This window comes from Balaenoptera musculus, chromosome 16, assembly GCF_009873245.2.
Source record: "Balaenoptera musculus isolate JJ_BM4_2016_0621 chromosome 16, mBalMus1.pri.v3, whole genome shotgun sequence".
Taxonomy (NCBI): Eukaryota; Metazoa; Chordata; class Mammalia; order Artiodactyla; family Balaenopteridae; genus Balaenoptera; species Balaenoptera musculus.
This window is the reverse complement of record NC_045800.1, coordinates 202,825-229,088: the sequence shown is the minus strand read 5'-3', so window position 1 is coordinate 229,088 and position 26,264 is coordinate 202,825. Positions and strand designations below refer to the sequence as shown.

Sequence of the window (26,264 nt, the reverse complement as noted above, 5' to 3'; positions counted from 1 at the left end):
TTGGATCTGCTCTGTGGCTTTAAGGGGTTTGGGAGTTTGAGTGCTGCGGCTGCAGGAACCGTAGATCCCGGTGTCGGGGCTTCCTACACCCGCCCTGCAGTCAGAGGTGTAACACGTAGAGGGGTGTTTTTACTGTAAAAGCTATTATGTATGCTAATCGTATGAAAATATTGAATAGAGAGTCAGATGTTGCTTGGGTTCGGTACTGGATCATTAAAAAGTTTGGGGAACCTGTGATATTTCGGAGGAGTCCAGCAGCTGCGGCTGAGGACCCAGCGGGAAGGGTGGGCTGGGTCGCCCTCCGGCTTCCATCCAAGCAGTCAGCCCCGCTTTGGGTCCCATGCCCCCGGGTGACAGAGCCCAGGGCCTGGGTGGGGCGGAGGCTGTGCGAGTTCCAGCGTGTGGAGAGGTGGGGGCAGGTAGGGCTGCGTCAGGTGGCTGGAGCTGGCAGAAGTCAGGTCCTGGGGAGGGTCATGCATGTGACAGACAGGTGGCGTGGGGGCCGGCCCGCTGCACTCAGTCCCCTCGGCAGCCCAGGCAGGATCCCTGGCCCCGACCTCTGTCCAGACACGCCCACACGGGGGCCATAAAACCTCGAGAGAGGGCGGGGAGGAGGAGGACCAGACGTCTGGATCTCTGGGCCGCTGGCGAGCTGGGTCTGCAGCTGCAGGTCCCCCAGAGCGCCGTCTACACTGAGGAGGGGACCCCAGCATGAGGAGGTAATGCCCAGCGCCTGCAAACCCGGGTCCCCACCCAAACACCCCACTCACAGCTTTGCTGTGTGGTCACTTGGGTCCAGGAGCCCTGGACACAGGGGCCAGCCCCTGGGGCACCTGGGTCCCCAGCCCAGCCCGGTTTCAGGTGGGGGTCGGGGCTCTGTCTGCAAACCAGTGTCGGGCTGGTCCCCAGGAGCGCCGTCTCCTCCCGGGTGTTAGCGGCTTGGGGACACAGCTCTCCCTCCCGCGTCCTCCAGAATGATTGTGGCCCCTGGGCTCCCCCTCCAAAGGCCACCCCTGTGGCTCCTGAGAGACAGCACTGTCCCTTGGGGTCCCTTGACCCTGTGGAGAGTCACCCGGGAGCCCCTGGAAGCGGGTGGGAGCCACCAGGGCCAAAGAAGGCAGGTCTGTGACTGACGAAATGAAAGTGGGGGTCAAGACGCTGAGACGGGGCTGGAGGCTGGGGGGGCGATATGGGCGGGGCAGCTGGAGCCCAAGGGGTCGTCACCCCGGGAGCTGGGGTGTGAGGCCCGGGGAAGCACTGGGGCTCCTCCAGGACCCTGAGGTCAGAGGCCATTTCCCCTGAGGGGGTCTCCCTCCTCCCCCTCCACCTGTGGCAGGGGTGGGGGGCCCCTCCCCCTCTAAGCCAGAGCTCTCCCCGGCCCTCCTGTCCTGGGGGGTTCTCCTAGGGACCCCAGCGTGGACCAGAGGCGGGTTGATCAGTGACGTGGGGACCTCTTGGTGTCCAGAGCCTCTGTCTAGGGTCGGTGCCCAGGAGAGGCAGGGTAGCTGACCAGACTGGGCCGGTGCCCTGCAGTCCAGGGCAGGCCCCCGCCCTTTGCCCCCTTGGAGTGCAGGGGAACCTCCACCCCAAAGTGCTGAGTAACCCAGAGGAGCGAAGGTCTTTGTGGGGCTGGAATCGGGGCATCAGGCAGAAAGCCTTGATGGGCCGCCCCTCCCCCTCCCCCCAGCCACGTGCTCCCGGCCCCGCCCAGCTGCGGCGCAGAAACCTTCCTGCCCACGGGCTGCCGCTGCCCAGAGATAGATGCACTGAGGCGTGTCAAACATTCCGAGTTTATTTAAGCAAAACTCAATTCAAATCGGGCGGCATCCAATCTAGCAGATAGAAAGGAGCCCCAGGGAGCTGTACAGAGTGAAAGACTTCTACAGGCCGGGTGGTGGCGGGGCGGTGAACAAGGAAGTTCCTGTAAGCGAGGGGCGCTGGTTGTGGTCGGGTCACCTTCCTTCAGGGGAAGGCAGGGCCGCGAGTGCCGCCTGGCGGTTCCGGATTGTCTGGCTCAGGATTCCATCCCGGGGAGGGGAGGGGAGGGGAGGGGAGGGGAGGGGAGTGGAGGGCCTGGGCCCACCCACCCCACCCCACCCTGTACTGAGGTCTCAGTTTGGTGATGAAAGCTCAACTCAGCAACTCCGCTGGGGGCCTGTTGTCTTGTATTTTAATAACGCAAAAGACACCGGGCACATGCACACCACACACGCACACGCTACGCACACCCACACCACACACACGGCAATGCACACGCACAGGCACACGCGGGCACCCTAACCCCACACCACGCGTCCCCGCTGCAGTCAGCCCCGGCCGTCCTCTGCTCTCCCGACCCGGCTTGTCTTGGGTGAGGCCTCCTCACTGCTGAGTCCCTTGGTCACCTTCTGTCCTGTGTATCCCTCCACATCTCCTGCCTTCGGCCATTGCTCCTCGGACCCCCTGCTTGGGCTGGGTCCTCGACCTCCCTGAGGTCAGGCTGGACGTGCCCAGGCGGAGCACCCCATCTTTCCCGCCCCTCCTGGGCTTCCCGCCCAGGTAACGGCCCCGGCGTCCACCCACGGCTCTGGGACAGAGCGGAGTGCCACCTGCCTCTGAGGAGCCACGGGCACAGCCTCAGGGGTGCTGCGGGCTTGAGTGCCTGCCAGCTGAGCCCCAAGCCCGTGCCCCATCAGTACCACAGCTCCACTGCGCCAGGCCCCGACGGTGCGGCCGGCACAGGCCGCGGAGCCAGAGGCAACGCTGGGACCACCAGATCCACGCGGTAACCCGGGCCTGCAGGGTGGGGTCCGAGGGCCTGGGAGCAGGTGTGGGCCTGTGGAGGCCCCATCTCTGTGCCTGCGTGGCCTGCTCTGCGACGTGGGGGACAGCAAACCACCTGTGGACCTGATCACCACCCGGCCCTTGGCCGCCCTGGCTGGACCATCGCCGGCCACGCCAGGCGTCATGTCTGGAGGTCGCGGGGCAGAGGCGGAGCCTCGCCCTCTCTCACTCTCCCCCCTGGTCCCCCAGGCTCCTCCTGATCACCAGCCTGGGGGCTGCGTTTCTGCTGGAGGCGGGCTCAGCATGGAGCCCCCAGGTATGTGCGGCTCCTCGCCCAGCCACCCCTCGGCTTCCGCCCTCAGCCCCACCAGCAGCGGGTGGAGAAAGGCACCGGCCGGCCTAGGGCAGGGAAGGCGTGGCACCCATCGGACTGCAGGTCCTGCGCACCGGGCAGGCCCGTGGGCACTGGGGGACCCTCAGGAGGAGGGGAGCGGCCCCTCTGCGGGGTCTGATGGACAGGTCTCGACGACCCCAGGTGAGCCAGGTGGAGGAGGGGGCCTGATGACACTCACCTGTGCTGCGAAGCCCAGGGCACCTCCATGTGCCGGGCTGCCCAGGGGCCAGGACCGTGCTGGGGCCGTGTTCTTCACCAGCCCTGGGTCCAGGCCACTCAGCCCTACTCCCCGGGAGTGCCAGGTGAAGGGGGAGACACAGGAAGACCGGCACAGCTGTCCCACAGCTGCCGGGCACTGGTCACTGGGCTGGGTCACCCGTTTCATTTGCTCCCCTGTCCCCACTGGCCCCGCAAGGAAGTACGGGCAGAGGAGCTGGACCCCTTCCTCAGGCCACCAGGGGACAGGTGGTGCAAGTATAGACCCCATGCTGTCCCCAAGTCTCCCCAGAAACCACACGGCCTCCAGCCAGTCCCCAGAGGAGGACCCTTGGAGGACCGCACTGAGCCTCACCTGCGACCTCTCTCTCCCAGGTCCTCGTCCAGACCAAAGGCAAAGTCGGGGCTGAGCAGGGCACAGAGGAGTGAGTGCCCCTGGCAGCCTCTCGCGCCTTCCCCCGCTGTGCCCCCTTTGGGCCTTCCCTGAGCTGGGGGCCTTCATGGATGGAGGGGGTCCTGTCCAGCAGCTTTGGGGAGGGGAGGCACGGGAGCCCCTGAGATCCGTGAGCGACCGAGCAGAGCGCAGGGCCTGGAGGATCCAGTCCCCCCCTCCTGCCCCGCCCAGCTCCCCTGCTCCCCTGTAGCCTCCAGGGTGGCTCCCGCCCGGGGTGGCCGAGGCAGCAGACTGAGCCAGCCGTGCCCCCTTCCCGCACCCACGTGAGACGGCCGGCCAGGCGGGAGGACGCGGCATCGCTTGCAGACTGGGCTCCGCTGACCTCTGCACAGGAGGGGCCCCGGCCAAGCCCACGGAGCCTTCTCAAGGCCTCACCCTCGGGGACCTTCCCGGGCCCCACGCACATGAGGGGCGTCGTGGGGACGCCTGGCGCGCGGGTCTGGGTTGGGGGTGGGGCAGGGGTGCTGTCCTGGGGTCTCCCGCTGCGCACGGTGACCTGACCCAGACGCTCTTGCCCACAGGGCCTGGGGCGCCCGAGCGGTGGAGCCTCCGGAGAAGGACAGACAGCTCATGGGGCTGTTCATGGCGCCAAAGCTCTTGGCCACCACCGGGGAGAAGCGGCCAGGTCAGGGCAGGCGCTGCCCCCTGGGGAGGGGGCTCACAAGGGGCTGACGTGGACGAATGAAGCCTCGGGAGGGAAACTGAGGCCACACTTCCCTCTGTCTGTCCCTAGGTGCCGAGGCCCTGGCAGAGACCAAGGACACCCTGGGCCGTGTCCCAAGCCCCCGGTGGGGCCCTGAGCCTGACCATGACAGCCTGTACCACAACTGGCCCGAGGAGGCCCAGGGGGAGGCAAGGCCCTGGGCTCAGGTGCTGCCACCTCGGCAAGTGCTTCAAGGGCCAGAGGAGGACCGAGACCACATCTACCACCCCAAGGAAGACTCCTGGGAGCCTTGACCCCCCCAACTGGAAAAAATAAACCCTGCAAAGAGGCGGAGGCCACATGTGTCTTCAGGAACAGTGATTGTGGGCCCCGTCTGCTCTGTCTGGGAGAAGGGGGGCCACAGGCTGGCCCCCGGGCAGCCCCAGGCTGACGCTTGGCTCCTGCACCCAGCGCCCATGCTCTGGGAGCCATCTGCTTCCCCCAGGCCTCCTCACGTGCTGGGGTGCGGACGGGGCTTCTCCGGGCTCCCCGCGGACAGGACCGGAGAATGGAAACAGGGAGCCCAGTCGCTGACTGCTCAGGGGGACGGGGGGACAAGCGGGCAGGTGCTCGGGGGGACGGGCAGGCAGGGGCACAGGTGACTGGGGCTGGACTTGGGCCCAGCCTTTCTGTCCTCATTTTCTGGGCAGTTGCTGGTGCTCTCTGAGGTGACCAGTCCTCTGGCACGGCCTGGCTCAGCAGGCCTGATGTCGCAGACGCAGGTATAGGGTCACTGGAATTTTCCACAAGTTGTATGTGTGCTGGGGTGTGTGCAAGTGCAGGCGGGGTTTCTGTGTGGCAATCGTGCTCCGGCATCGAGAGGGAAGCACTTGGGGCCTGAAACTTCCCCGCCGCCCAGACTGAGCCTGCTGGGGGCTAAGACAGAATGAGGCGCCCGGCTGCTCCAGAGACCGTGGGTCTGTCCTGGGGACCTCACGTGCCCTAGAGCTCCTCTGTCACCCCACGAGTCCCAAGCTCCTGGGGGCCTCAAATGGCAGCCTCACCCCCAGATGCGCTGCTCAGAGGCGTGCATGCCTCCCGGCTTCGCGGCCCCACAGACAGAAGCTCTGTTGCCCCCAGTACCAACGAGGAGACCGAGGCCCCGGCAGTGACCTGCTCAGACCCGAGGTCGATGGTGGCCATGGCCCTGGGCAGCCCAGGGTGGTGTTTGTGGCCAAGTCTCTCTCCAGCCCTGCTGGAGCCAGGTCCCCAGCGGGCACTGCCTGCCCCGAGGGCACAGCCGGAGACCCAGCAGGAGCAGGGGACTTGGGGGTGAGCAGGAGACACTGGCAGAGGCCACAGGCCGGCTCAGCCCCCGTGGCCCCCGCCCCCCACTCCCAGGCGCACTCCACTGCTCCCCCTTCTACAGAGGGTGCCCAGCCCTGGGAGCGCGGGCCGCCTGCCCCTGCTCCCCGGTGTCACTAGGCAGCACTGCTTCTGCAGAGTGACCGCTGGTGGGTGAGGCATCCAGGCAGGGAACGAGGCAACTGAGGTCATTCCTGGGAGCCGCAGCCCTGGCTTCCCTGATGCAGTGGTCCTGCCGGGGACCCTGGACGCTGCACCTGCGTCTGGGGGCGCAGGCTCTTGGCCAGGCGGTGCCCAGCGACCCTCATCCCCACACACCTGAGCTGCCCTGAGCCACAGAGCAGCTGTGACCCACTGCACCTGTGGGACGTTCTTCCTCAGTGGACGGCTGGCAAGGGTGGTCTGTGCTCTTCCCTGAGTCTGAGCATTTGGTTGAACCCAAGGCCCTTCTGGTGGGCACTGGGGCTCCCCAGCAAGTGGACTAAGTGAAAAGTACTGTGACACTGTGACTTATAGTCAGAAATGTGCGTGATCTTCATCCCTGATCCCGGCACAGAGCTCCTAAAACCCTCGGAATTTCCTGAGTGAGGGGCGTGATAAAGTTGCCCTTTGCTGTGTGACTGAGGTGACTCTGGGAAGGTCCCTAAGGATGGGGCCAGTTGCCGGGAACCGACCAGGAATTGAGGGTTGGAACCTCCAGCCCCGCGCCCAGACCTCAGGGAGGGGAGAGGGGCTGGGGGTTGGATCAATCGCCAGTGGCCAGCGACGGAATCAAACAGCCTGTGCAGTGAAGCCGCCACAGAAACCCAGACGGATGGGTCTGGAGAGCTTCGGGCTGGTGAGCACGTGGAGGAGCGGGGAGAGGGGTGCTGGAGAGGGCGCGGAAGCCCCTCCCCGTACCTCGTCCACCTGGCTGGTCCTGAGTCCTCCCCTTTTAGGATAAGCGGTGATCTAGGGAGTGAATGTTTCCCTGAGTTCTGTGAGCCGCTCTAGAAAACTAACTGAGCCTGAGGAGGGGTCATGGGAACCCTCTATCTACAGCCGGTCGGTCAGAAGCCCGGGTGCCCACCTGGACTTGGGACTGGCATCTGGAGTGGGGGTATCGTGGGGGGCAGTCCTGTGGGACTGAGCCCTGAACCTGCGGGATCTGACGCGTCCCCGGGCAGGGGGTGTCAGAACCAAGCGGACTGCAGGACACCGGCTGGTGCTGAGGGGCTGCCTGGCGGAGGGGGGAGCCCCCTCCCCACCCCCCCACACACACAGTGGAACTGGTGACCGGAATCATTAAACGCCCCAGTGCCAAAATGGGCAAGAGATTGACCATTCATGTCACCAAAGAAAATAGAAGGCACACACACCCATGAGAAGATGTTCAACATCATTAACGCTCAGAGAACTCACCACTACAGTCCCCTTGGAGCGGCTCACGGGAGAGACCAGCAGCCAGGATGAGGACCAGGGGTTGGAATGCACATTCCCAGGGCTGGGGATGTAAACCAGCTCAGCTGCTTTGGAAACGGTTTGGGAGTTTCTTACAAAGTCACACATACACACGCCCTACGGCCGAGCCTTGACCAGAGGTGTTTGCTCCAGAAATGAAGCCTTGTGTCCACGCAGACTTGTGCGGGCACGTTCACAGCAAGCTTATCCGCAATAGCCAAGAGCTGAAAGCAACCCAGCGCCCCCCAAGAGCTGCCTGGATGGAACACAGCAGTGCGTGCACAGCAAAATCCCGCTCTGCACAAAATCCCGCTCTACACCCCACCCCACCGCGAGCACGCAGACGGCATGCACGGCCTTCCACTTACACGGAGTTCTGCAAAGTGCACACTGACCAGCAGGGAGGGGGGCGGACCAGTGCGGGCAGGGAAGAGAGGGGGGGATGGAGGTGCTGGTCCAACACCCAAACGAATTTAACTGAATGCTTTAAACGTGAACAGCTTACTTACTGCGTGTCAATTCAACCTCGATAAAGCTGTTTCAAGAGAGGCCCGTGTGTCGCTGGAAGTGGCTGGCCGTGGGGTCAGGGATCAGAGATTAGCCCTGGCAGTGGCGGGCCCAGAACGTGGTCCCTTCCCCAGGCTGAGCCCCAGACCTCCGCCCAGTGGACCTGTCTGCCTTCCAGGCCCACCAGCCCCTGGTCCTGACCATGGGAGCCTCCCCCGAGCCCTGGGGATCCCTGGTCATCCCAGCTCCCACGCCCACGTGCTGTGAGAAGGTCTGGAGGAGCAGGGAGAGGGCCCTCAGGGAGGGATCCTGTGCAATGGCCAGTGGGAACCCCGCCCACCCCGGGAGACCCAGTTTGAGAACGTGCCGGGAAGCCATCGCAACCTTGCAGGCCCCCTTTGCCTGGGAGCCTCGCGTCCTCCTGTCCTCTACCTGCTGCCCCGGCCATCCCCAGACCCACTCGGACTCATGCGTATTTAGTAGGTGCTCAACCACCAGAGCGAGGGAACACAGGTACAGGGCCCAGCGCCCCCCACCCCAGCTGACAGTGTGGTCAGCCCCCGGAGGCTCCAGACCAGCCTCTGCCACCTGCCCTTCTGCCTCTGGGGCTGAAGGAACAGCCCTGGCCCCCTCTTCAAGGGCCACCTTAGTGACTGCAGCCCACTCAGGGCTGCCTGGGTAGCTGATGCACCCACCTCCAGGCCCCCTGCCATGTGCTGCGTCACCCAGGCCCCTGCCCAGTCCCTCTGTGTGATCTCCCCACGCGAGGGTCTCGACCTATATGAACTCTCATCCCAAACCCAGGGACTTGCCAAGTCAGGTGACCCAAACCTATCGGGAGGAGGGAGGCCTTACTTCCCACCTGAGGGTTCACCGAGAGTGGGTGGGGTCTGCCCTCCAGGGAGGCCACAGCCGCCGTTGCACTTAGCACCAAACAGGCCTTTGTGATTGAAGATGGAGCTCCTGTTTAAACCTTTGGACTGTATGTTGGCAAATCACTGCACTTTTCCATCATTTTCCTGAACTGGGATAATGCCAGCCCTGGTCAGCAGAGGCCCACCCAGGACCCGCTGGGCCCCCGGAGCCCCTGGTTGGGTGAGCTCTGAGCGCTGCCAGGCAGGGCCAGGCCAGTTCCTCTGCCGCTGGACGCGCCTGCTGGTGGCGGCATGGGGCTCAGGGTTCCAGATCCCTCTCTGGGCGGGTGGTCTTCAACAGGCCTGGAACAGGGCATCGGGGGCCAGCACCCCCTTCTTGAGGATGAGGTTTCCGTAGAGGGCCGCCTCCCTGCATAAGGAGCACGCTGAGAGCCGAGCTGGGATGGAGAGGACTGGGGTGCCCAGAGCCCTGCTCTGCCACCCATCCTGCGCACTTTCAGCAAATCCCTCGGCTCTCCCATTCCCCGTGGGGCATCTAGTCTCCACCGGGGCAGGGGCTGAGCAGAGGGTGGGGAGGGCTCTGCAGTGGGAAGGGGTAGGGCCCCAGGCTCGGCCCAGATGCAGCCGGACCCAGCCAGACCCAGGAGGACCCAGTGGACCCAGCGGGTCCAGCCAGAGCTCACCCAGTTGTCACAACAGCAAAAGCCTTTCTGGTCCGCTCATAAAACTCAAATCTCTCTATCGTGGCCAGGGGGCTCTGGAAGGCAAGGGGGGACCGTTGAGGGCCCCAGGCCCAGTGGGGCATCAGCTGATTCTCCAGGCTGGGGTCCCCTGGATGCTGGGCTCCTGACCTGCGAGGGCTGGGCGGATAGGGGCACAGGGGCTGTGGTGGCCACCTGCCTGGGGTCCTTGAATCGTCTGAGCTGCCCTGGGGGTCGGGGTGGGGCTGCTGTCAAGGACAGGAACCCCGGGTCCTCTCTTCAGGAAGGTCCTGCCCAAGACCTGCTGGTGGGTGGTCCCGGGAGGACAGGCCCGGCCCCTTGAAGGGTGGGGGGTGACAGGCAGCATCGGGCCAGGCCTCTGACCACAGACGGGGGCCAGGGTTTCCCCGTTTTCCCCTGGCTCCGCTCGGACAGGCTGGGGTGGGTGAGGACCCCCAGGCAGAGCTAGGTCAGGGTCCTGGAAGGGAGCAGGGAGGCCGGGGCAAGGGGTAGCCATACCCCCGGGTAGGAGCTCGCACGGCCATGGTGCAGGGTTCGGGGGGGCCCGTCTTTCACGTCTCTCGGGACCCCAAGGAGGCACAGAGGATCCCTGACCCCTTTCTTGGTGGGGGTCTCAGGCTCACCGCACAACCGGCCCTGGAGAGGATGGGCTGGTAGCTTGTCCACACTGGGGTCTGCAGGCCCCTCTCCGTGTCGCTGGGCACCAGCTCCATGGCCACAGCCTGGAGACAGAGGGGGTCCGCTCTGTGGTCCACTGACCCCTGCCCGGGGTGCCTCCAGGACCCCTTGTTGGGTGACAGTTCAGGGCTCCTCTGATCAGGCTCAGGGGTCTTTGGGGACACGGGTCCTCCCCCCTTCCCAAGGCAAGTGGCGCCCCTGAGTTCTGGCAAAGGGCAAACTGAGGCCCAGAGCAGCCTCACCGGCCCCTCCGCGTAGCTGTCCAGTGGTAGCAGCTGCAGCACAGCCTTCAGGCGCTGAGGGATGCCCAGGCCTGAGGGCAGAGTGCCGGCCTCAGACGCCGCCCTCTCCCGCCCGGCCACCTGCTGCCCGTAGGGTGACACTTATTGAGGTCACATTGGTGTCTCCCCGCCCTGGCCACGGCACCTGTCACTGTCTTGGCCCTGTCCATCCCCCTTCACTCTACCACACGGGTTGTTGGTGGTGACCCTCAAACACTCGTCCACCAGGAGGGGCACCTGGGCCACCTCCTTGAACCCAGAAGGCCCTGGAGATGACCTCCTTGTGACGAGGACAGTGGGGTCTGGAAGGAGGCCCCTCTTGCCCCAGGCCGCCCCCAGACCTGCCCCACTTGGCTCCAAGGGCCCCTGCTCTCCCGAAAGTTGGTTTCTGATTATTAAACTAATGCGTGCTCATTGTACAAAACCAGGAAATACAGAAGCCCACGAAGAAGAAGACCCGGCTGTAATCTTACTACGCAAAGGAAGCCCTGCTACTGTCGGAGTGCATTTCCTTCTGCCTTTTCCCCTCGTTTCAGCCGGGTTAGACTTTTCTGCGTATTGGACGCTGAGTGCCAACTGCTTGTTTGCCAGGGTGTGTGTGTCACTTCCGGGGGCTGCACCGCGATTTACTTATGCCCTCCTTCTCTCCCACCGTTTGGGCCTTTCCATGGCCCACCCTGCGGAAAGGGAGGAGAGCACCTCGGGTTACCTGGCCCAAGGTGTAAACCGAGGCACAGTGGGCTCAGCTCCCCGAGCAGGGGTGGAAGCCGGGGCCACCAGGTCGGGAGCGCCCTGTCCAGGGGGCTGCGTTTACCCCACATTTCATATCTCTGTGCCTAGAGTGGCCTGAACTCCGCAGGGAGAGTCGTGTTCCTGCCTCACAACGTTGCTGGGGGTGGGGGCGTCCAGGCACAGCCCGAGCCCAGCCCACGGCCCCCGTTACCCTCAGGACTGCTAACCCCTCTCTTACTGTTACCTCCTGGACCTGGCTCCAGGCCCCTCCCAGCCTCACCTCCCACTGGCCCCTGTGGGGATGAGAGGGTCTTAAGAGACGGAGTGTGCGGACACCTGGAACCTTCGGGGCCAGGTCACGAGTGCTGGGATTCTAGAGCAGAGTAAAGGCTGAACACCTGACCTGGGCCAGGAACCACTGCTCAGCCAGCCAAGAAGGTGCCAGGCCTTAGTTTCCCCATTTGTAAGAAGACACCAAGTGGTGTGTGAGATGGAGCAGGAGGCCCAGGCTCACTTCTGGGGGCTGGGGGCTGCAGGGAGAATCTTGAGGGTCCTGGCACTGAGATTTCCTGGGTCACTTGTGGGTTATTGAGGAATTGGTGGGGGTAGGAGCAGAGCTGCAGCACCTGGGCAGCCCAGGGGCCGGATGACAGCCCACCCTCCCCACCCCGGCCTGCAGAAGGTGGGGCTCACAGTGGGCACGGATCCCCTCTGGGCCACACCTGCAGATCGAGGCGGTGGGGAAGTTCATGTCCGCAAGAACTGAGCAGCCAGCACGCTTAGACATCCGCGGTGGGTCCGCGCAGCCCGCCGCCGGCTTGGGCGCAGACCCAGGGTCGCCGGTCAGACGCGTTAGGACACGCCCACTGCCCCTCCCTTCCCGTCCGAGAGAGGGGAGGAGAGGGAGCCCCAGACGTAGGAGGAACTGCAGGTGTCACCCGAAGGCTGCCCGGAGTCCCGCCCAGCGTCCGGCCACGCAGCCCGGTCCAGGCCCACAGCCTCAGGAAAAGAGAAACCGCTGCAAACGTTAGGGGACAGCCCAGGCGCAGGCGGTGGTGGCCCCTTGGGGGCCGTGTGGGGAGGCGGCTGGAGTAGGAGCGGCACACAGGGCCTGAGGCGGGGCGTGGACTTGGCCGCCCGTGGCCCGCACACCCGGGCTGGGGGAGGAACCGGATGTGCCGGACACAGCCCCTCTCGGACCAAGGGCCATCGTCTTCGTGACCGCCCAGGCAGGCCTCAGTTTCCTTAAGGGAGCGAGGGCGGCCAAAGCAATGCCCCCACCCAGGACCAGGGGCCCCGGCCGACTTCTGCCCCCGGGGGGTGGATCTCCCCGAAGCTCTGCCCCCGCCGCGCTCACCGATCTCATCTCCGTGCCCCATCCGCGCCAGGGCGTAGCTCGGGGGACAGCAGCGCGGGGACGCCCTTCAGCACCACCATGCTGGCTGGGCCTGAGAGGGCGGGGCGGCCACGAGGGGTGGGGCCGGGGAGGGCGGGGCCGCGTGTGGGGCGGATCCTGGAGGGGAGGCGAGGGGCCAGAGGGGGCGGGTGGCATATAGGGGCGGGGCCCGGTGGGAGATGGGCGTGGCCTGAAAGGAGGGTCCCCAGCGGAGTGCAGAGGACTTGGGGTTGCGTGGGCCGCCTCGGGGCGGGGTCGACCCCAGCCCAGACCCGCAGGCGCTGCCTTTCGAGGCCTCGCTTTCCCCGCCAGGTCCAGGACCCGGGCACCCGCGTGTGTTTGTGTTGGAGCTCCCCAGCGCCCTACGTGCGTGAAGGCCTCCTCTCCAGCCCCCATTCCGCCCCCAGGCCTTGGGGACTCGTCCCCCACCCCCTCCAGCCCGCAGGGTCCGTGGTGGCCTGGGGTGGGGAGGGCTGGGTGGCGGCACGGGGAGGACTTACTCCTTCACCCAACACTGTTCACACTGGAAGGACCCTGAGGGCAGGTGGGTGCGAGCTCTGGGCCAAGACTGTGTGCTGAGAGCACCCCTACGCTGTCTTCCAGGCGTCAGCCTGCTGAGACCCCTCAGGTACCTGGCTAGGGTGCCACACCCCTGCCCAGGGAAGCAGTGCTCTGACTGCCCGTAGGGGCCCCAGCAGCCTGGGCTCCACAGGACCCCCCATCCCCGCCCCCACGCCCCCCAACACTAGGTGTCTTGATTTTGGGGGGGAGAGATCACCTTCAGCTGGCCAGCTGAGGTGCATATAAAAGGAATGATTTCAAGGAGCCCATACATCTTGCATCTTCCCATACATAGGAAAGCACTAAATTCATTAACTTGAGATGTCTGGTTTTCTTTAATTAGCAGTAATCTTTTGCTGTTCAGACTACCTGTTTTTTTGTCTTGTTTTGTTTGCAAAAACTCCTGTACATACTGGCTCCTCCTGTTACCCGAAAACTGGGTTCACCGCTCGGTAGGTGTTGAGCCGAAAGACACAACCAAGCCAATAAAGATCGGGAGAAGGAAGAAATTATCACAGCAAGTAAGGAGAACACCGGGGATCTTTCCCAAAGCAGTGTCTCCCCACCAGCAAAACTGGGGAAGTTTTAAGCTAAGGGCACATGCATATTCAGGAAGGGGCTTGAGCAGAGAATTTAGCATAAAATTGGGGCAAAGGTCAGGTCGGCAGAGTCAAGTCTTCGTTGATTTAAGTCAGGATGGTCAACATCACCATTCCACCCTCCACCTGGGTAGGGACCTTAGTTCCTGCACAACTCAAGGTATATTATTATGTTTATCCCTTGAGGAGGAACTAGGACTCTGCTTTATCACTGCCTTTTCTCTGTCCCTGTGTTCCTCTGTTCGCTTAACATCACTGATTACTGAGACCTGTTCAAGGGCAAGCACGGGGGCCAGGCTCAGATCACAAAATGGCATAGGCCAAAACGGGTTCTCGTATGTCCAGAAAGCCATTCCTGGTTCTCTGTCTCCAGGGAACCCCTGCCCTGTCTGCTTACACTCCCTTACCTCTTCGGAACAGTCCCTGAGAGCTGAGAGGCTGTATCCTGGGCTTAAGTCCTCAGCAAGTCCGCCGAATAAAGCATAATTCTCAACTTTTAGGTTGTGCATTTATTTCAGTCGACAGGTATGATTGTGTTTTTCCAAAATGGCAGCACCGCCGCCATGTTGTATCTGACACGCCACAGTGAGTGGTGTGCCTCCCCTGAGGTGGGTTTGTCCCCTTCCTTGAACCAGGTGGACCTTTGTAACTGCCTCCAATAGAATGCTGGACATGCTGCTGCCTGGCTTCTGGGGGCAGGTCATAAAAGGCAGTATGGTGGGACTTCCCTGGTGGCACAGTGGTTACGAATTCTCCTGCCAATGCAGGGGACACGGGTTCGAGCCCTGGTCCAGGAAGATCCCACATGCCGTGGAGCAACTAAGCCCGCCCGCCTAGAGCCTGTGCTCCGCAACAAGAGAAGCAGCTGCAATGAGAAGCCCAGGCACCGCAATGAAGAGTAGCCCCCGCTCACCGCAACTAGAGAAAGCCCGTGCGCAGCAACGAAGACCCAGCGCAGCCCAAAAAAAAAAAAAAAAAGGCAGTATGGCTTCCTCCTGATTCTCTCTTCAGAACACGTGCCCTGGTGTTAAAATCAAATGCAACCGAGAAAAATCCCCCGAGGAGACAAAACCAGTTAGACAAGCACAATTTAGCTTATTTTGCAGGACAAGAAAGGTCAACTTGACCTGGGACAGTTCTTGCTTATGCCTCTGAAAATCATAAGCAAAACTTAAATAGTTCCCCCAATTGGCATGAGGTAACCACTAGCCAACTCTCTTTCATTTAAGAAACTTCGAATCTTGTAACCAATCGCTGTAAGAATCACTGCCCTCACGCTATGTACGCCGCTTTGTAACAACATCCTCCCAGCCTCCTTCCATGTTTTGGTTTGAGCGCTCCTGGTTTGCAAACTGTCTGGTGTGTGCACAGCACACTTTTACTCATCTCTACCTAAGCACTTTGTTGGTTTTACTTCTGTTTTTTATGAACTTCTGACACTGGGAACGCAGACACAGTACTGGCAGGAAGCCGAGGGAATGAACGTGGCGAGCCCTCCAGGGGGCGTGCGGCCCACAGCTCACCCAGTGGTGCTCCATCAACCACCAGGCCAGGGGGCGAGTGCTCAGGCGGGGCTCCAGCTGAGGCCCCAGGCTTTGTGCAGCGGAGACAAGCTGACCCCTGGTGGCCTGTCTGGATTCCTCACCCATACAAACTGAGAAAGGAGAACTGACGGTTGCTCCTTTAAGCCACCGAGTTTAGGGATAATTTATTATGCAGCGGTAGCTGACTAATGCAGGTGGCTCCTGTGCCCTGCCGAGATGTCACCAAAAGCCCTGCTGACACTGCCCTTGGCCTTCAACCCTGTGTCTGCTCTCTCTCTACCCCGCTCCACACATGCAGGCTTGAGTGCAGACCCCAGTGCAGATGCCTGTGCCTGCACCGGCCCAATCATACCCCCACTTAAGAACCCAAAACCTAACTTCCCTGCCCAGCCTGCAAACGGGGTCTCGCTCAGGCCAGCTGGCTCTCAGCCCTCCGTGCTCTGGCCCTCCTTACAGGGCTGCCCGGTTTGCCTGCCAGCCACCCGAGTACTTACTGCTGCCTGTGCCGCAGGAAACAGCCCAACCCGGAGCCGGGACAGGCCAGGCTCTCTCCCCTCAGAGCCCGCCCCCTCCCACCTCATTCCCAAGTGGACCCTCAGCCCTGCGGTGACATGCCCGGAGGCCTGGCAGCTCCTGCGGAAGTTCTGTACGTGAAAGATGGCAGAGAACCTGAAGTCAACAGACAACCCACGTCCACTGCCCGGCCCTGGGGAGCCTCGCTGGTCAAGGAAGCTGCCCAGGGAGGTGGTGAGCAGGGCCCACACTCAGGCCGCCCACAGTGGTCAATCCCACCCAGTGTGAGCCGTTTCTACTCCAAAACCTGAGTGGAGAGACTTGAAGTCAACATTCCCTGAAGCTTATCTCTTTAGTAGGAATATTAGAGGGAAAAGCCAATTTTATACAGAGAGATGAGAATGAAAGGTCTCAGCTTCAAAAACAAATCAAAACCCCAAAACAATATGGGGCCGGAGGTCAATTAACTCAAGAGAGAGTGGAGGGCTCCCTGGGGCTTGCGGTCCTCAAAGTCCCGCTGGGGTTCGTCTTCAACCCCGTCACCCACAGCAAAGCACACAGTCACACCACTGCACGGTCCCCAGTCTCCCCCAAGCCCGGGGCCACCACACAGCCTGAAGACAAGATCCTGTTCCCTGGGCCCGGGGGTGGGGCCCCGTCCCTGCCACGCTCTGGAACCCAAACGACCCTGTGGGTACAGACCTTTGAGACACACACACTCTCATGTGCAGGTTCCATGTCGAGCCCTTTCTCGGCTTCCGGCTGAGCCGCTGAGACAAGGGTACCCGCGAGTCTCGGACGGGCCCCTCACAACTGGCCCCCCAGCACTCGGGGCTCCGTTGCTCGGAATCAATTATGAAGGTCACCGCCCAACGCGTGTGAAAAATTAAACTAATGCACGGACTTTCTCAGCTTTAAGGTTTTCTCCTGCACATACCTCCGCTTGTTCATTCTAGATGGTATGTCACTAGTGCAAACCCCGGTTACACAGCTTTAATAAATGGGGTTCCCACCTCTCCTGCCATGAAGACCGCCCGGCTGGGCCCGGCCTTCCTGACCCCAGGGGAAAGCCTGATCTCAGGGTCCCCTTGTACCTACTCCCTTGCCCACCGTTCAAGGGCGACTCCATCAGAACTCAGTGTCTGCTGTCTGGGGAGGGTCTTGTCACATAATAGAACCACTGCGCCCTTCTCAAACTCCTGACCACGGCACACACAGCAGAATGACAGGGCCTGGGAGGAGACTGCAGAGGTAATCCCCCCGGGCAGACCATCAGCAGAGCAATTCTCTTTGGGCCCCCACCCCCAGCTGTGCAAATATGACCAGAGCACAAGGGCGAGTCATCGAAGGTGCTGGGCGGCCAGAGCTCCACCAGCCATCTCAGCTCTTCCTCAGATGCAGGTGGGTCTCTCTTGGGTGTTCAGCATGGGTCCTGGGTAGGGGGAGGGTACACACTCTGGGCCCAGCCCTGCCCAAGGCCACGACTGCAATCCCACATGAAGAAACCTCCGCTGGGCAGGCTGGTCAACAGGCTACCTGCCCACGTCTGGCTGCAGGACAAGGTGGAGGAAACGCCTGTACCACGTTCTCAGGCCTTCGCCGGGTGGCGGCTCCCGGAGGAGGGCTCTGAGGCCCAATTCCCAGCACAGGCAGGTGCACGTCTCACCGTGGAGCCCTTGCTTAGGCAGAGCTCTGCCCTGGGTTCTGAGCGGCACCCATCATGCCCGACAGGTGAGACTCTCTCTGCACAGCAAGACTGATGGGGTGGGGGTGGGGGCACAACGAAGCCAGCAGAGCTCACCCCTCACCTGGCCGTCTGTTCACCTGCAGCTGCGTTGCCGTGGGCGCCGCACCAAGAGCCAGGGGGATCCTCACGGTGCTGGCGTCCGCTCCCAGAGGTGCAGCTGTTCTGGCCTCACCTTGGAGAGTCTGAGGACATTCTGAGGCTGGGGGGCCCTGACCCAGGCCAGCGACTGCCCCCTTCACCCGTGCAGCCCTCCCAGGCAGCAGGGGGACAAGGGCCTTCATCCCGTGCTCCACGACTCATACGACTCTCCCCCTGGACACCTGCTCGAGAAGCTGGTGTAAAATGGAGGGTTTAGAGTTCCGAGCTGGGCTGTGACATGCGGATTAAACAGCAGACGTCTGGTCGGGGCAGAGGTGTTTCCCGATACCTTGGTCACTCATTCACCCAGGGTCCTGTGAGGTGCCTGACACTGCACGGTGACCCGGGGGACGCAGCTGGCCCTCCCGGGGATGAGGCCACCAGAGGAACCTTGGTGTGTAAACTCTACGTCCTCCCACAGCAAAGGGCACTAATCCTGCGCCAGGTCTGGGAACATGCATTTTAAACCGATGCCCCAGGTATTCCGACACAAGCAGTCCTCACACCAATCTGGGAGCCTCGGCCCCCAGTAGCCCAGCCCCTCAGTGCAGCCCTTCCCTTCCAGACGCACTCGAGCTGAAATGCAAGGATTTGTGCAGGGAACGTTCGCTGCACCGTCGCCACGACGGCTCTGAAACAAGAACCTGGACACGGTCTAAACAATCAACACCATGCGAATAAGCAGATCACAACACACACACGTCATGAAATATTTCAAGGCCACTGAAAAGAATGCTAGTAGGAATAGTATTCAGCCATGAAACGAAATGAAACTGTTAGTGCTACAACCTGATGAACCCTGGAAATATTATATTAAATCCAGTGACAGAAAGAAAGTGGAATAGAGGTCCCCAGGGCTGGGGGCTGGAGTAGGGAGTTAGTGTTGAAGGGGTAAGGTTTCTGTCTGGGGTGATGAAACAGTCTGGAGATGAAGAACACTGTGAATACACCGAATGCTGCTAAAATGTACATTTAAAAATGGGTAAAATGAAAAAAAATGCTAGTCAAACAAAAGAATAGGGTGCACTTGTGTGACAGAAGCAGAAGGTGATCGGTGCACCCTGCAGAAACGTGTACACGCAGAACCATTTTTGTACAAAGAAAACTGAATTTCACACGGGAGCATGTGTTCACGCACGTGGGCACAGAAAGACATCTTGAAAGCCACGAACCTGTGAACAGTGGTCGCCCTCGGAGTGGGATGTGGGTGCCTTACTTTAAGAACCTTGTTCTGTTTGAATGTTGTTACTGCGAATGACAAACAAAAGTTTTGAAAAAGTGACAGAACATTCAAATCTAGCGGTAACTAAAAGAAAGGCATGATGTGACCTGAAGTTTGTCATTTAGTCAAGAGCACATCTCTTTAAAGGCCCAGCAGCAAGGCCATCCCCCTGAGCGGCCATGTCCACCGGCTGCAAACGATACCGCGACCAAGCTGGGGGTCCTCGTGAGAGCCGGGTGAAGGCCACCTGCTACTCGGTGGGGCGAGAGCCCACACAGCCCCCCAGGGCCCCTCACAGCTGGAGAGGAGCTGTGTGTCACTGACACTGCGTTTGAAAGCGAAGGGTTTATTTGCTTCTGAAGCTGCCAGGCCGTGATTTTCCTCTTTAACTCGAGGGGCTGAGGCAGAGGCAGCTCTCACTGGTCTTTGAAGTTGGCCTTTCTCTTCTCCACGAACGCGGACATCCCTTCTTTCCGGTCTTCCTGGCGAGAGAAGGGGAAAGGCAGAGGTGGATGGTCACTCTGCATGGAGTCCGGGTGCATACCTTCCGCTGTGTGCACATATGCACACATGCATGCAATCACACACATGTGCACACACGCACCCGCACTTCCTCAAGAGCTAAAGCCATTTTTAATCTTTCTTTTATAAAACACCTAGATATGACTTTCTGATAATAAAAGATCAGTTTTAATGACTACTAAGAGAATGATTTCGTTTGAGTTACTGGCAGATATCCTAGAAAATAATGCTCCAAGGCTTCAGATTTCAGTATTATAATACATTCAAGCCCTATTCCAAGTAACTGGAACAATCCAGGAAAATTATGAGTAAATGGATTCCATTTTAAATACAGGAGTTGCTGTTTAAGGGTGCAATTTGTAAGATCTTTTGCAACAGGAAATAACCCTGTGTAAGTTTCTGTACTTTTGAACTTCCACACACTGTACTTATTTGAAAAAAAATCAATGCTCAGTGATAGAAGACATGTGATCCAGCTACAGGGGAAGCTAAGAGTTCTGACCAAAGAGAAATGGTATTTAGTGATAAAACCTATAAGGAAATGCCAGGAACGCGTATGGCTGGACCGTGTGTGATTCTCCACGTGCATGAGGCTTACTTACGGTAGCAAAAGTTGAATAGAAGAGTTTCTTCTCCAACTTAATGCCCTCTGTTAATGTCATTTCAAAAGCTGAAAAAGAAAACCCTGAAGTTAGGAGCTGAGATGTCAGATGTGGGAACGCAGAACTTTTTTGTGGAGACAGGAAACACCCTCGGGGACTGATGTGGACTTTGACTTCACCGACGTTTAAAGTACAGCCTCCCTGCTCAAATGCACCACCCCAGCCAAGACGCCCAGTGAATACTGCTCCCGGCCTCCCAGTGTCCTGCACGGGGACCTGGATGGAAGGTGGGACGGCAAACTCTGTCAAGTCACGAGAGGGCTGAGGAAGCCCACGACACTGAACTCAAAAAGCACGACAAATAATTAAGGACAACACCCAGAAAACAGAACTCTGTGCAGAACAGAGTGAGTCCCGGGCCATCTTTGCAGTGGAGGTGATTCAGGTGCGAGGCTCACGGAAGCGTTTCCTTGGCGGCACCTGTAGCTGGGTCCCCGCGGCCAGCGCCCAGCCAAGGTGACAGGTGCCTTGGGCCTTGCGGCACGTCCCCTCCCCTGCTGCATTGCCCCACACGCTCGTGCCTGTGTGAACGCTTTGGCCGAGGCCGGGGGCCCGGGAGGCCGGTGAGCAGAGACGGGGGGCAGAGCGGCTCGCCGCGGGCACACACGGCTGTCCCAGCTCACCGTCCTCTTGACAGGCAACATGGAGCAAAGGGACAGCCTCACTCCAACGCTGAGAACAAATCGCCATGTTAACAGTCAAGCGATTCTGAGGAGGGCCGGTCAGAGCTGCCCCGTCGGCAGAGAGAGGACGCCCAGTCCACAGCGACAGCCGGGACACGCTCTCTGCCCCCAGCTCATCCCGACAGATGGGCGGAGCTGCTGGCCGAGAGGAGCCTCTTCCTCCCAGGTTCCCCAGGCGACCCTTCCCGGGCTTCCCCTGCACGCCAGCGCCAGCCCCCTGCCGCCTGTCCCCCAGGCTGGCCCTGTTCTCGGGTCCTGCTTCCAAGGGGAGCTCAGGCCATTTCAACAGAGTTTGTGAGCGAGCAACTAGAAACTAGAACTCTACGAAGAGCCAATATCGAAATACCAAGAACCCTAACAATTTTTGTCCAGACCGGTTAAGATGCATAATTCTGACCCCAAATTGTCAAGCCTCACAACTACTGTGCGGCCTTCTCCACTCTCCTCCCTACCTGCATTCACTGATTCTTTGGCCATCGCTGTTACAATTTTAGAGTTGCTGGCAATTTTTTCTGCACACTTTACAGCTTCTTCCACCAGTGTCTCAACAGGAAAAATTTTGCTTACAAGACCTAAAACACAAAAAGGTAAACAACACGTGGAAGCAGCTGGTTCTCGTTCTCTAAGCCACAGCACAGGCCTCTGGGTGCCGACAAGGCAGCAGGGACACAGGAAAGGTCCACGGTGGCCCCTGGTAGGGCCGCCACCCTTGGCTGCTGCGGTCACCGGGCTCTTACAGTCACAGGTCACTGCGGGTCCAGGAGAGGGCATGCCTGCGGAGGGTCTCGGAGACCCTGTTGCTCACGCTGGCTCTGGGAAGCGGGGCGATTTCACTATTGCTCTTTAACCTGCATGCATGCCTCAGTCACTCCTTTGAGCATGTGGTATTTCAAATAAAGAAACAAAGGCAGTGAGTCTCCTGGGATCCCAGGACACGGGAAAGCTCTGTGCTGATCACCGGCGGGAGCCCCTGGACGCAGCCCTCCCCCCCACTCAGCTTCCTGAGGGGGCAGCTCCACGGGCGGCTGTGGCCCGTACCTGCTTGCTTGGCCTCCTGGGCTGAGATCCGGTCACCAGTGAGGACCATCTCCATGGCCAGTGACTTTCCGACGGCACGGGTCAGTCTCTGGGTGCCCCCTGCACCTGCGGGGCAGAGGGCTGCTGGGCATGGCTGGCTCTGCGGCCAGGATGCACAGACGTGCTGTCCCCAAGTGCCCCGGGCTGAAGATGGGCCCCTTGGGTCGGGTGGGTGGGCAGAACCCAGGCGTCCAGCAGGTGGGGAAGCCGGGGGAGGCCCGAGACTCCACAGGGGAGGCTCCTTTCCACACTCGGGCCCCCCCGCCTGGTGCCCTGGGTCCCCTGCACCAGTACCTCTCATGCAGGAGTCAGACTACGGACAGACACACGGAGCTCGCGGCCCAGGGCCCCAGACCCTGACCCAACCCAACCCAGAGGGCAGCTGGGGGAGGTCTCCGAGCACAGCTTGCTCCGCTCCAGGTGTGGGACGACGCAAGGCCCCCCCCTCCCAGGGCTCTGAACGTGCCTCTCTCTTCCGGGCTCCCGCCTCCCCGGGCCCCGCTGCCCGCCCCCTCCTGCTCACTCCATGGCCTCCAGCTGGAAAGAGAGTGGTCTGCCCGGTCATCCGCCCATGGTGAACCCCAGGGCTGCCAGAGCGAGCCAAGGAGCCACCTGAGGGGGGCACCCACAGTCCAGCAGACTCGGACACTGCCTCAATGCAGTGGAGACCGCAGGCACTGGGATGGGAAGACCCTGGTGGTCACCCTCAGCTGATCCCAGACACCCTCTCCTGACCCCACGGCTGCTCCCTGCCCAGCCCAGCTGGCTCGGGAGAGGCCCTGGGCTCCAGGCTCTACACCCAGGGCAGAGACCCTGGGGGGACACAGCCCAGAGTCCTCGTCAGGTGGACCGAGGGGCAGAGGTGTCACTGTTGGCCCACTGTTCCTGTCGCCCTGCCCACGGGGGACCTGATTCCCTGCTCTGAACCTGGGTGAGCCCACGGGACTCGCTCTGGCCACCGATACGTGAGCTCTCAGTGTTGGCCCGTGGTCCCCGTGTTCTTTTCTCTGAGCTGCTGACCGATAAAGATCCAGCGCAGATGTGGCTCACGAGCAAGACTCACTGCGGTTAGAATGCACCGTGCGGCCAGCCTTTCCTATTCGTGTCGGGCAAGGGACGCGGCCACTCCAGAGGAGCCGGCACAGCTCCGAGGCCCCCAGGCTGCTCTCAGCGCTGCTGTGCCCACGTGACCTTAGTGTGCAGACAGGAAGCCACCGTCCAGGCTCACACGACAGCCCCACGTGCTTTTGTCTGACACTGGAACAGCCCAAATGCCCCCAAGACGTGGGCAGATTGTGGACGATGACTTGAAGAACCGATGCCAAAGCTACCATCAGTCTTTACCTGGGATGGTTCCTATGAGGATCTCTGGCTGCCCAAACTGGGCTTTCTCTCCAGCATAAATGATGTCACACATCATAGCAAGTTCACAGCCACCACCGAGCTGCAAGACAACACGAGGTACCACGGAGGAACCCAGTCAAAAATCACTCTATTTGCTTATTTGAATTTTCTATTGAAGTGAAACACAGTCTAGGGTACAGCAAAGATTAACACAGAGATGCAAAGTTAGTTAACTGTTCCCACAAACTACCTACACAGTTGATGCCAGCAAACTTTCTGTAAAGGACGAGACAGCAAATGCTTGTGGCTTTGCAGGTCCTACAGTGTCTGTCGTGGCCACTCCACTCTCTGCCGTGGGGGCTCGAAGGCAGCCAGGAGGGGGAGAACCGACAGCCATAAACTCTGCCCGCTGACCCGCTCACCCCAAGGGAGCTTTACTAAGGAATTGTGAGTTCAAACGCCCTCCTGGCTTCTCTACAGGCCACAACCAGTCCCAGCACCTCTGAGCTGTCCAGGCGCCTATAGGAGACCCCGATGGACCAAACAGGGGACGCAGAGCTTTCAACAGTAGTGAAAGAGGTTAGTTTACAGGGCAGTGCAGGTTGGAAAGTCATCAAAACTGCAGAGAGAGCCAACACGCGTGCCCTGAACGTTGCAGTGGGGGAAGAGCACTCCCGCGGAGCCTCAGGACTGGGGGGACTTTACTAACAAAGGCATCCGAAGCCCAGCAGCTGAATCCCCACTGACACAGCAGATGCTGAAACACGTCCTCCCTCTACAGTTCTTGGCTCTTCAGCATCACTGCTCAGAAAAGGCCTGCGAGCCTGGGAACGAGACTCAGGTCTCCCCCAGATAAAAATCAGTTCTGCTGCACACACACAGTACAATTCCTTCAGGTGTTCTGAGTGCAAGGAGGGGGCGTGGGCGGACACTCACGGCGTAGCCGTTGACAGCAGCTATGACTGGCTTCTTGACCCAAGTGAGTCGGTCCCAGTGGCTCAAGAACTTGCTGGAGTAACAGTCCTGGAACGTTAGATTCTGCATTTCCTTGATGTCGGCTCCAGCTGGGGTGGAAATGAGGTCCCAGTTACCAGAGCAGAGACCGCACACCAACAGGTAGCTACTGAGTGTGCCCCGCCAGCAGGCACCAAGGGTTGCAGGGGATGGCCACGTGGACACACAGCTGGGCAGGGGGGACAGTGCAACACGCTGTGATACGAGCTGATGGAGGTGATGCAGAGGGATGCGGACAGGAAACAGAGCGGAGGGGGACTCAGAAGACGCGGGGCTCACTCACTAGTCACTCGCACCCGAGACGTGACTGCCCCTGAACAGACTGGTTTTGCTGGCGGAGCACACTCAACGTTAAACATCAGAGGGGGCCCTCCAAGCAGCCTGGGGTTTGGTCCGCTTTACGTAAATAAACCCCCAAGTCGCAGAATCTTCCTGATGCATTCACGGAGGTGTAAGGCTGCCTGCCTCACGCCACAGGTGCAACCGCACACCTGGGCAGCCTGCCACCACACTGCCCACCTCACCTGCAAACGCCTTCTCCCCGCCCGTGAGGACGATGGCCCCCACAGCCGGGTCCTCCTCGAAGGCCTGCAGCGCCTGGTTGAGCTCCTCGATCAGGCCATCGCAGAGCGCGTTGAGTGCCTTGGGGCGGTGCAGCTGGACCAACCCCACGTTGCTGTTCTTCCCCTTCTTGGCTGTGATGATGTATTCAAAGGCTGCGCCTGGGGGGAGGGGGAAAAGGGGATTTCCGCTCACGGAGGCACCAAGCCGGGGGGATGCACCCGTCAGTGGACAGAGTGACCCTGACGGGACCCCTGAGGGCCCCTGCGCAGTCCCTGGTGGCTCCATCATGCAGCTTGCGGCTGCATGGGTGGCTTTCACAGTGCTCTCTGCTTTTGCGGATGCTGAAACACCTCCTTAAGTTAAAAAAAACCCAGCAATGAAGAGCAGCCTTCCTTCTCCTGAATGCCTTGGTCGGCGCTTCCCAGAACGCGCACTAGAGACAGCCTGGGATCCTGTAGAAACAAGGGATGAGGAAACGCCTTCTTTAAACAAACGCCAACTAGGTGAGGGCAATTAAGCTGCAAACAGAACAGAGTTCCAGCCCTGCTGGGTGGACAGTCTGGTGGGAGGCACACAGGCAAAGGGCAACTGCCAGGGCCTGGTGGGGGGGGGCAGCCCGCTCAGAGCTGGGGCCAGCAGTGACCTGGAGAAGAAGGTTAGCCAAGGTGGTGGCTTCCTTGAATGGGGCATCAGGGATCACGGTACCTATCCCATGCGCTTGTGGGGAAGTGACTGAAATCACACGTGTAAAGGCAGCATGCCTGTCACATACAAGACCAGGAATGATGGTTGGGTACAGGCCAGGATGCAGAAGCGGGTGGTCAAAGAGAACTCAGGTAAAACCCACACGACTTGGTAGCTAGGTCAAGTGGACACACAGGTGAAGGAAGAGGCCGCAGAGATTCTTTCCCAGCGACATCGACATGGCCAAGAGTTCCTGCAAAATGCGGGGGGGTGGCGAGTGCGCTCAGGAGAGAGGGGGAGGGGCGCCCCGCTGGCTGGGGTGGGGCAGAACCTGAAGGACACACCCGGGGAGAAGCGCGGACATGGGGAGGCCTGGGCAGGAGGCACTGCAGGACAGCACGTGCGACCCTTTCCAATTGCAGAGGCGCTAACCGCACGTTCTCTTAAAGTCTGAGGACTTTCACACCGAAAGCTGAAATGGCCAGAGGTCTTGGCACTCCGTCCCGAGTCCCCGGAGTTGAGACCGTAGTGACCCCAGGGCTCCGCGAGCTCAGGCAGCAGGTGCTGGGAGGGGTCCGGCCCTGGGATGAGGGCCCGGAGAACCCCCACCGCGGGCCCGCCCCCCTCGGCCCCGCACTCACTCGAGGCGAAGGAGCGCGGCGCGGGGCAGCCGGGCCAAGTGCCCAGCAGGGCGCGGACGCTGGGCTGCAGGGCGCGCAGGGCGGCCATGGCTCTTGCGTGACGACACTTCGCTCTGGCCGCCCCCCCTCCCGCGGAGCCGCCCCTCGGAGCCGCCCCCCGGCCGCGCCAGTCAGGGCCCGCCCCGCCTACGGGCCAGCATCGCGAGACCTCGCAGGTCTCGCGAGATCAGCCGGGCGGCGGAAGTGGCCGGGCGATGGGCCTAAGGTTTAGGAGCGAAGGTCA

The 26,264-nt window shown here is 60.9% G+C and overlaps 3 protein-coding genes across 4 annotated transcripts; 1 reads left to right on the top strand and 2 right to left on the bottom strand.

The window, feature by feature from the left end:
* The first annotated feature begins 602 nt into the window (after positions 1-602).
* On the top strand, positions 603-4,829 carry PRAP1 (proline rich acidic protein 1). Its single transcript, XM_036829520.1, has 5 exons — positions 603-719; positions 3,013-3,079; positions 3,749-3,798; positions 4,349-4,452; positions 4,561-4,829. The coding sequence occupies exons 1-5, from the start codon at positions 712-714 to the stop codon at positions 4,782-4,784; spliced, it is 453 nt and encodes a 150-aa protein (XP_036685415.1). The 5' UTR covers positions 603-711; the 3' UTR covers positions 4,785-4,829.
* Positions 4,830-4,938: 109 nt separating this feature from the next.
* On the bottom strand, positions 4,939-12,507 carry FUOM (fucose mutarotase). The gene is given in 7 exon segments (XM_036829521.1): positions 4,939-9,066; positions 9,341-9,414; positions 10,003-10,101; positions 10,300-10,370; positions 11,764-11,832; positions 12,428-12,465; positions 12,467-12,507. Coding segments are annotated over 7 exon segments (468 nt in total). The 3' UTR covers positions 4,939-8,990.
* Positions 12,508-18,224: 5,717 nt separating this feature from the next.
* On the bottom strand, positions 18,225-26,134 carry ECHS1 (enoyl-CoA hydratase, short chain 1). 2 transcript variants are annotated; one of them, XM_036828500.1, is made up of 9 exons: positions 25,982-26,110; positions 25,504-25,593; positions 24,617-24,814; positions 24,015-24,142; positions 23,079-23,178; positions 21,696-21,800; positions 21,110-21,229; positions 19,915-19,982; positions 18,225-19,272 (listed from the first exon to the last, which is right to left on the bottom strand). In XM_036828500.1, exons 1-9 carry the CDS (start codon positions 26,067-26,069, stop codon positions 19,207-19,209), a joined length of 963 nt encoding a protein of 320 aa, XP_036684395.1. In that variant the 5' UTR covers positions 26,070-26,110; the 3' UTR covers positions 18,225-19,206. The 2 variants fall into 2 exon arrangements, with proteins under 2 accessions (XP_036684395.1, XP_036684396.1); XM_036828501.1 differs by lacking the exon at positions 25,504-25,593 and having other exon boundaries at positions 25,982-26,134.
* Between the last annotated feature and the right edge of the window lie 130 nt (positions 26,135-26,264).

Coding starts and splice junctions, on each gene's coding strand:
- PRAP1 (XM_036829520.1), top strand. Junction 3,080..3,748: donor GCTCAGCATGGAGCCCCCAG/GTATGTGCGGCT, acceptor TCTCTCTCCCAG/GTCCTCGTCCAGACCAAAGG. Junction 3,799..4,348: donor GCTGAGCAGGGCACAGAGGA/GTGAGTGCCCCT, acceptor TCTTGCCCACAG/GGCCTGGGGCGCCCGAGCGG.
- ECHS1 (XM_036828500.1), bottom strand. CDS start 26,069: ATGGCCGCCCTGCGCGCCCTGCAGCCCAGCGTCCGCGCCCTGCTGGGC. Junction 24,143..24,616: donor CGGGGAGAAGGCGTTTGCAG/GTGAGGTGGGCA, acceptor TTTCCACCCCAG/CTGGAGCCGACATCAAGGAA. Junction 19,273..19,914: donor TCTATTCAACTTTTGCTACC/GTAAGTAAGCCT, acceptor TTCTCTCGCCAG/GAAGACCGGAAAGAAGGGAT.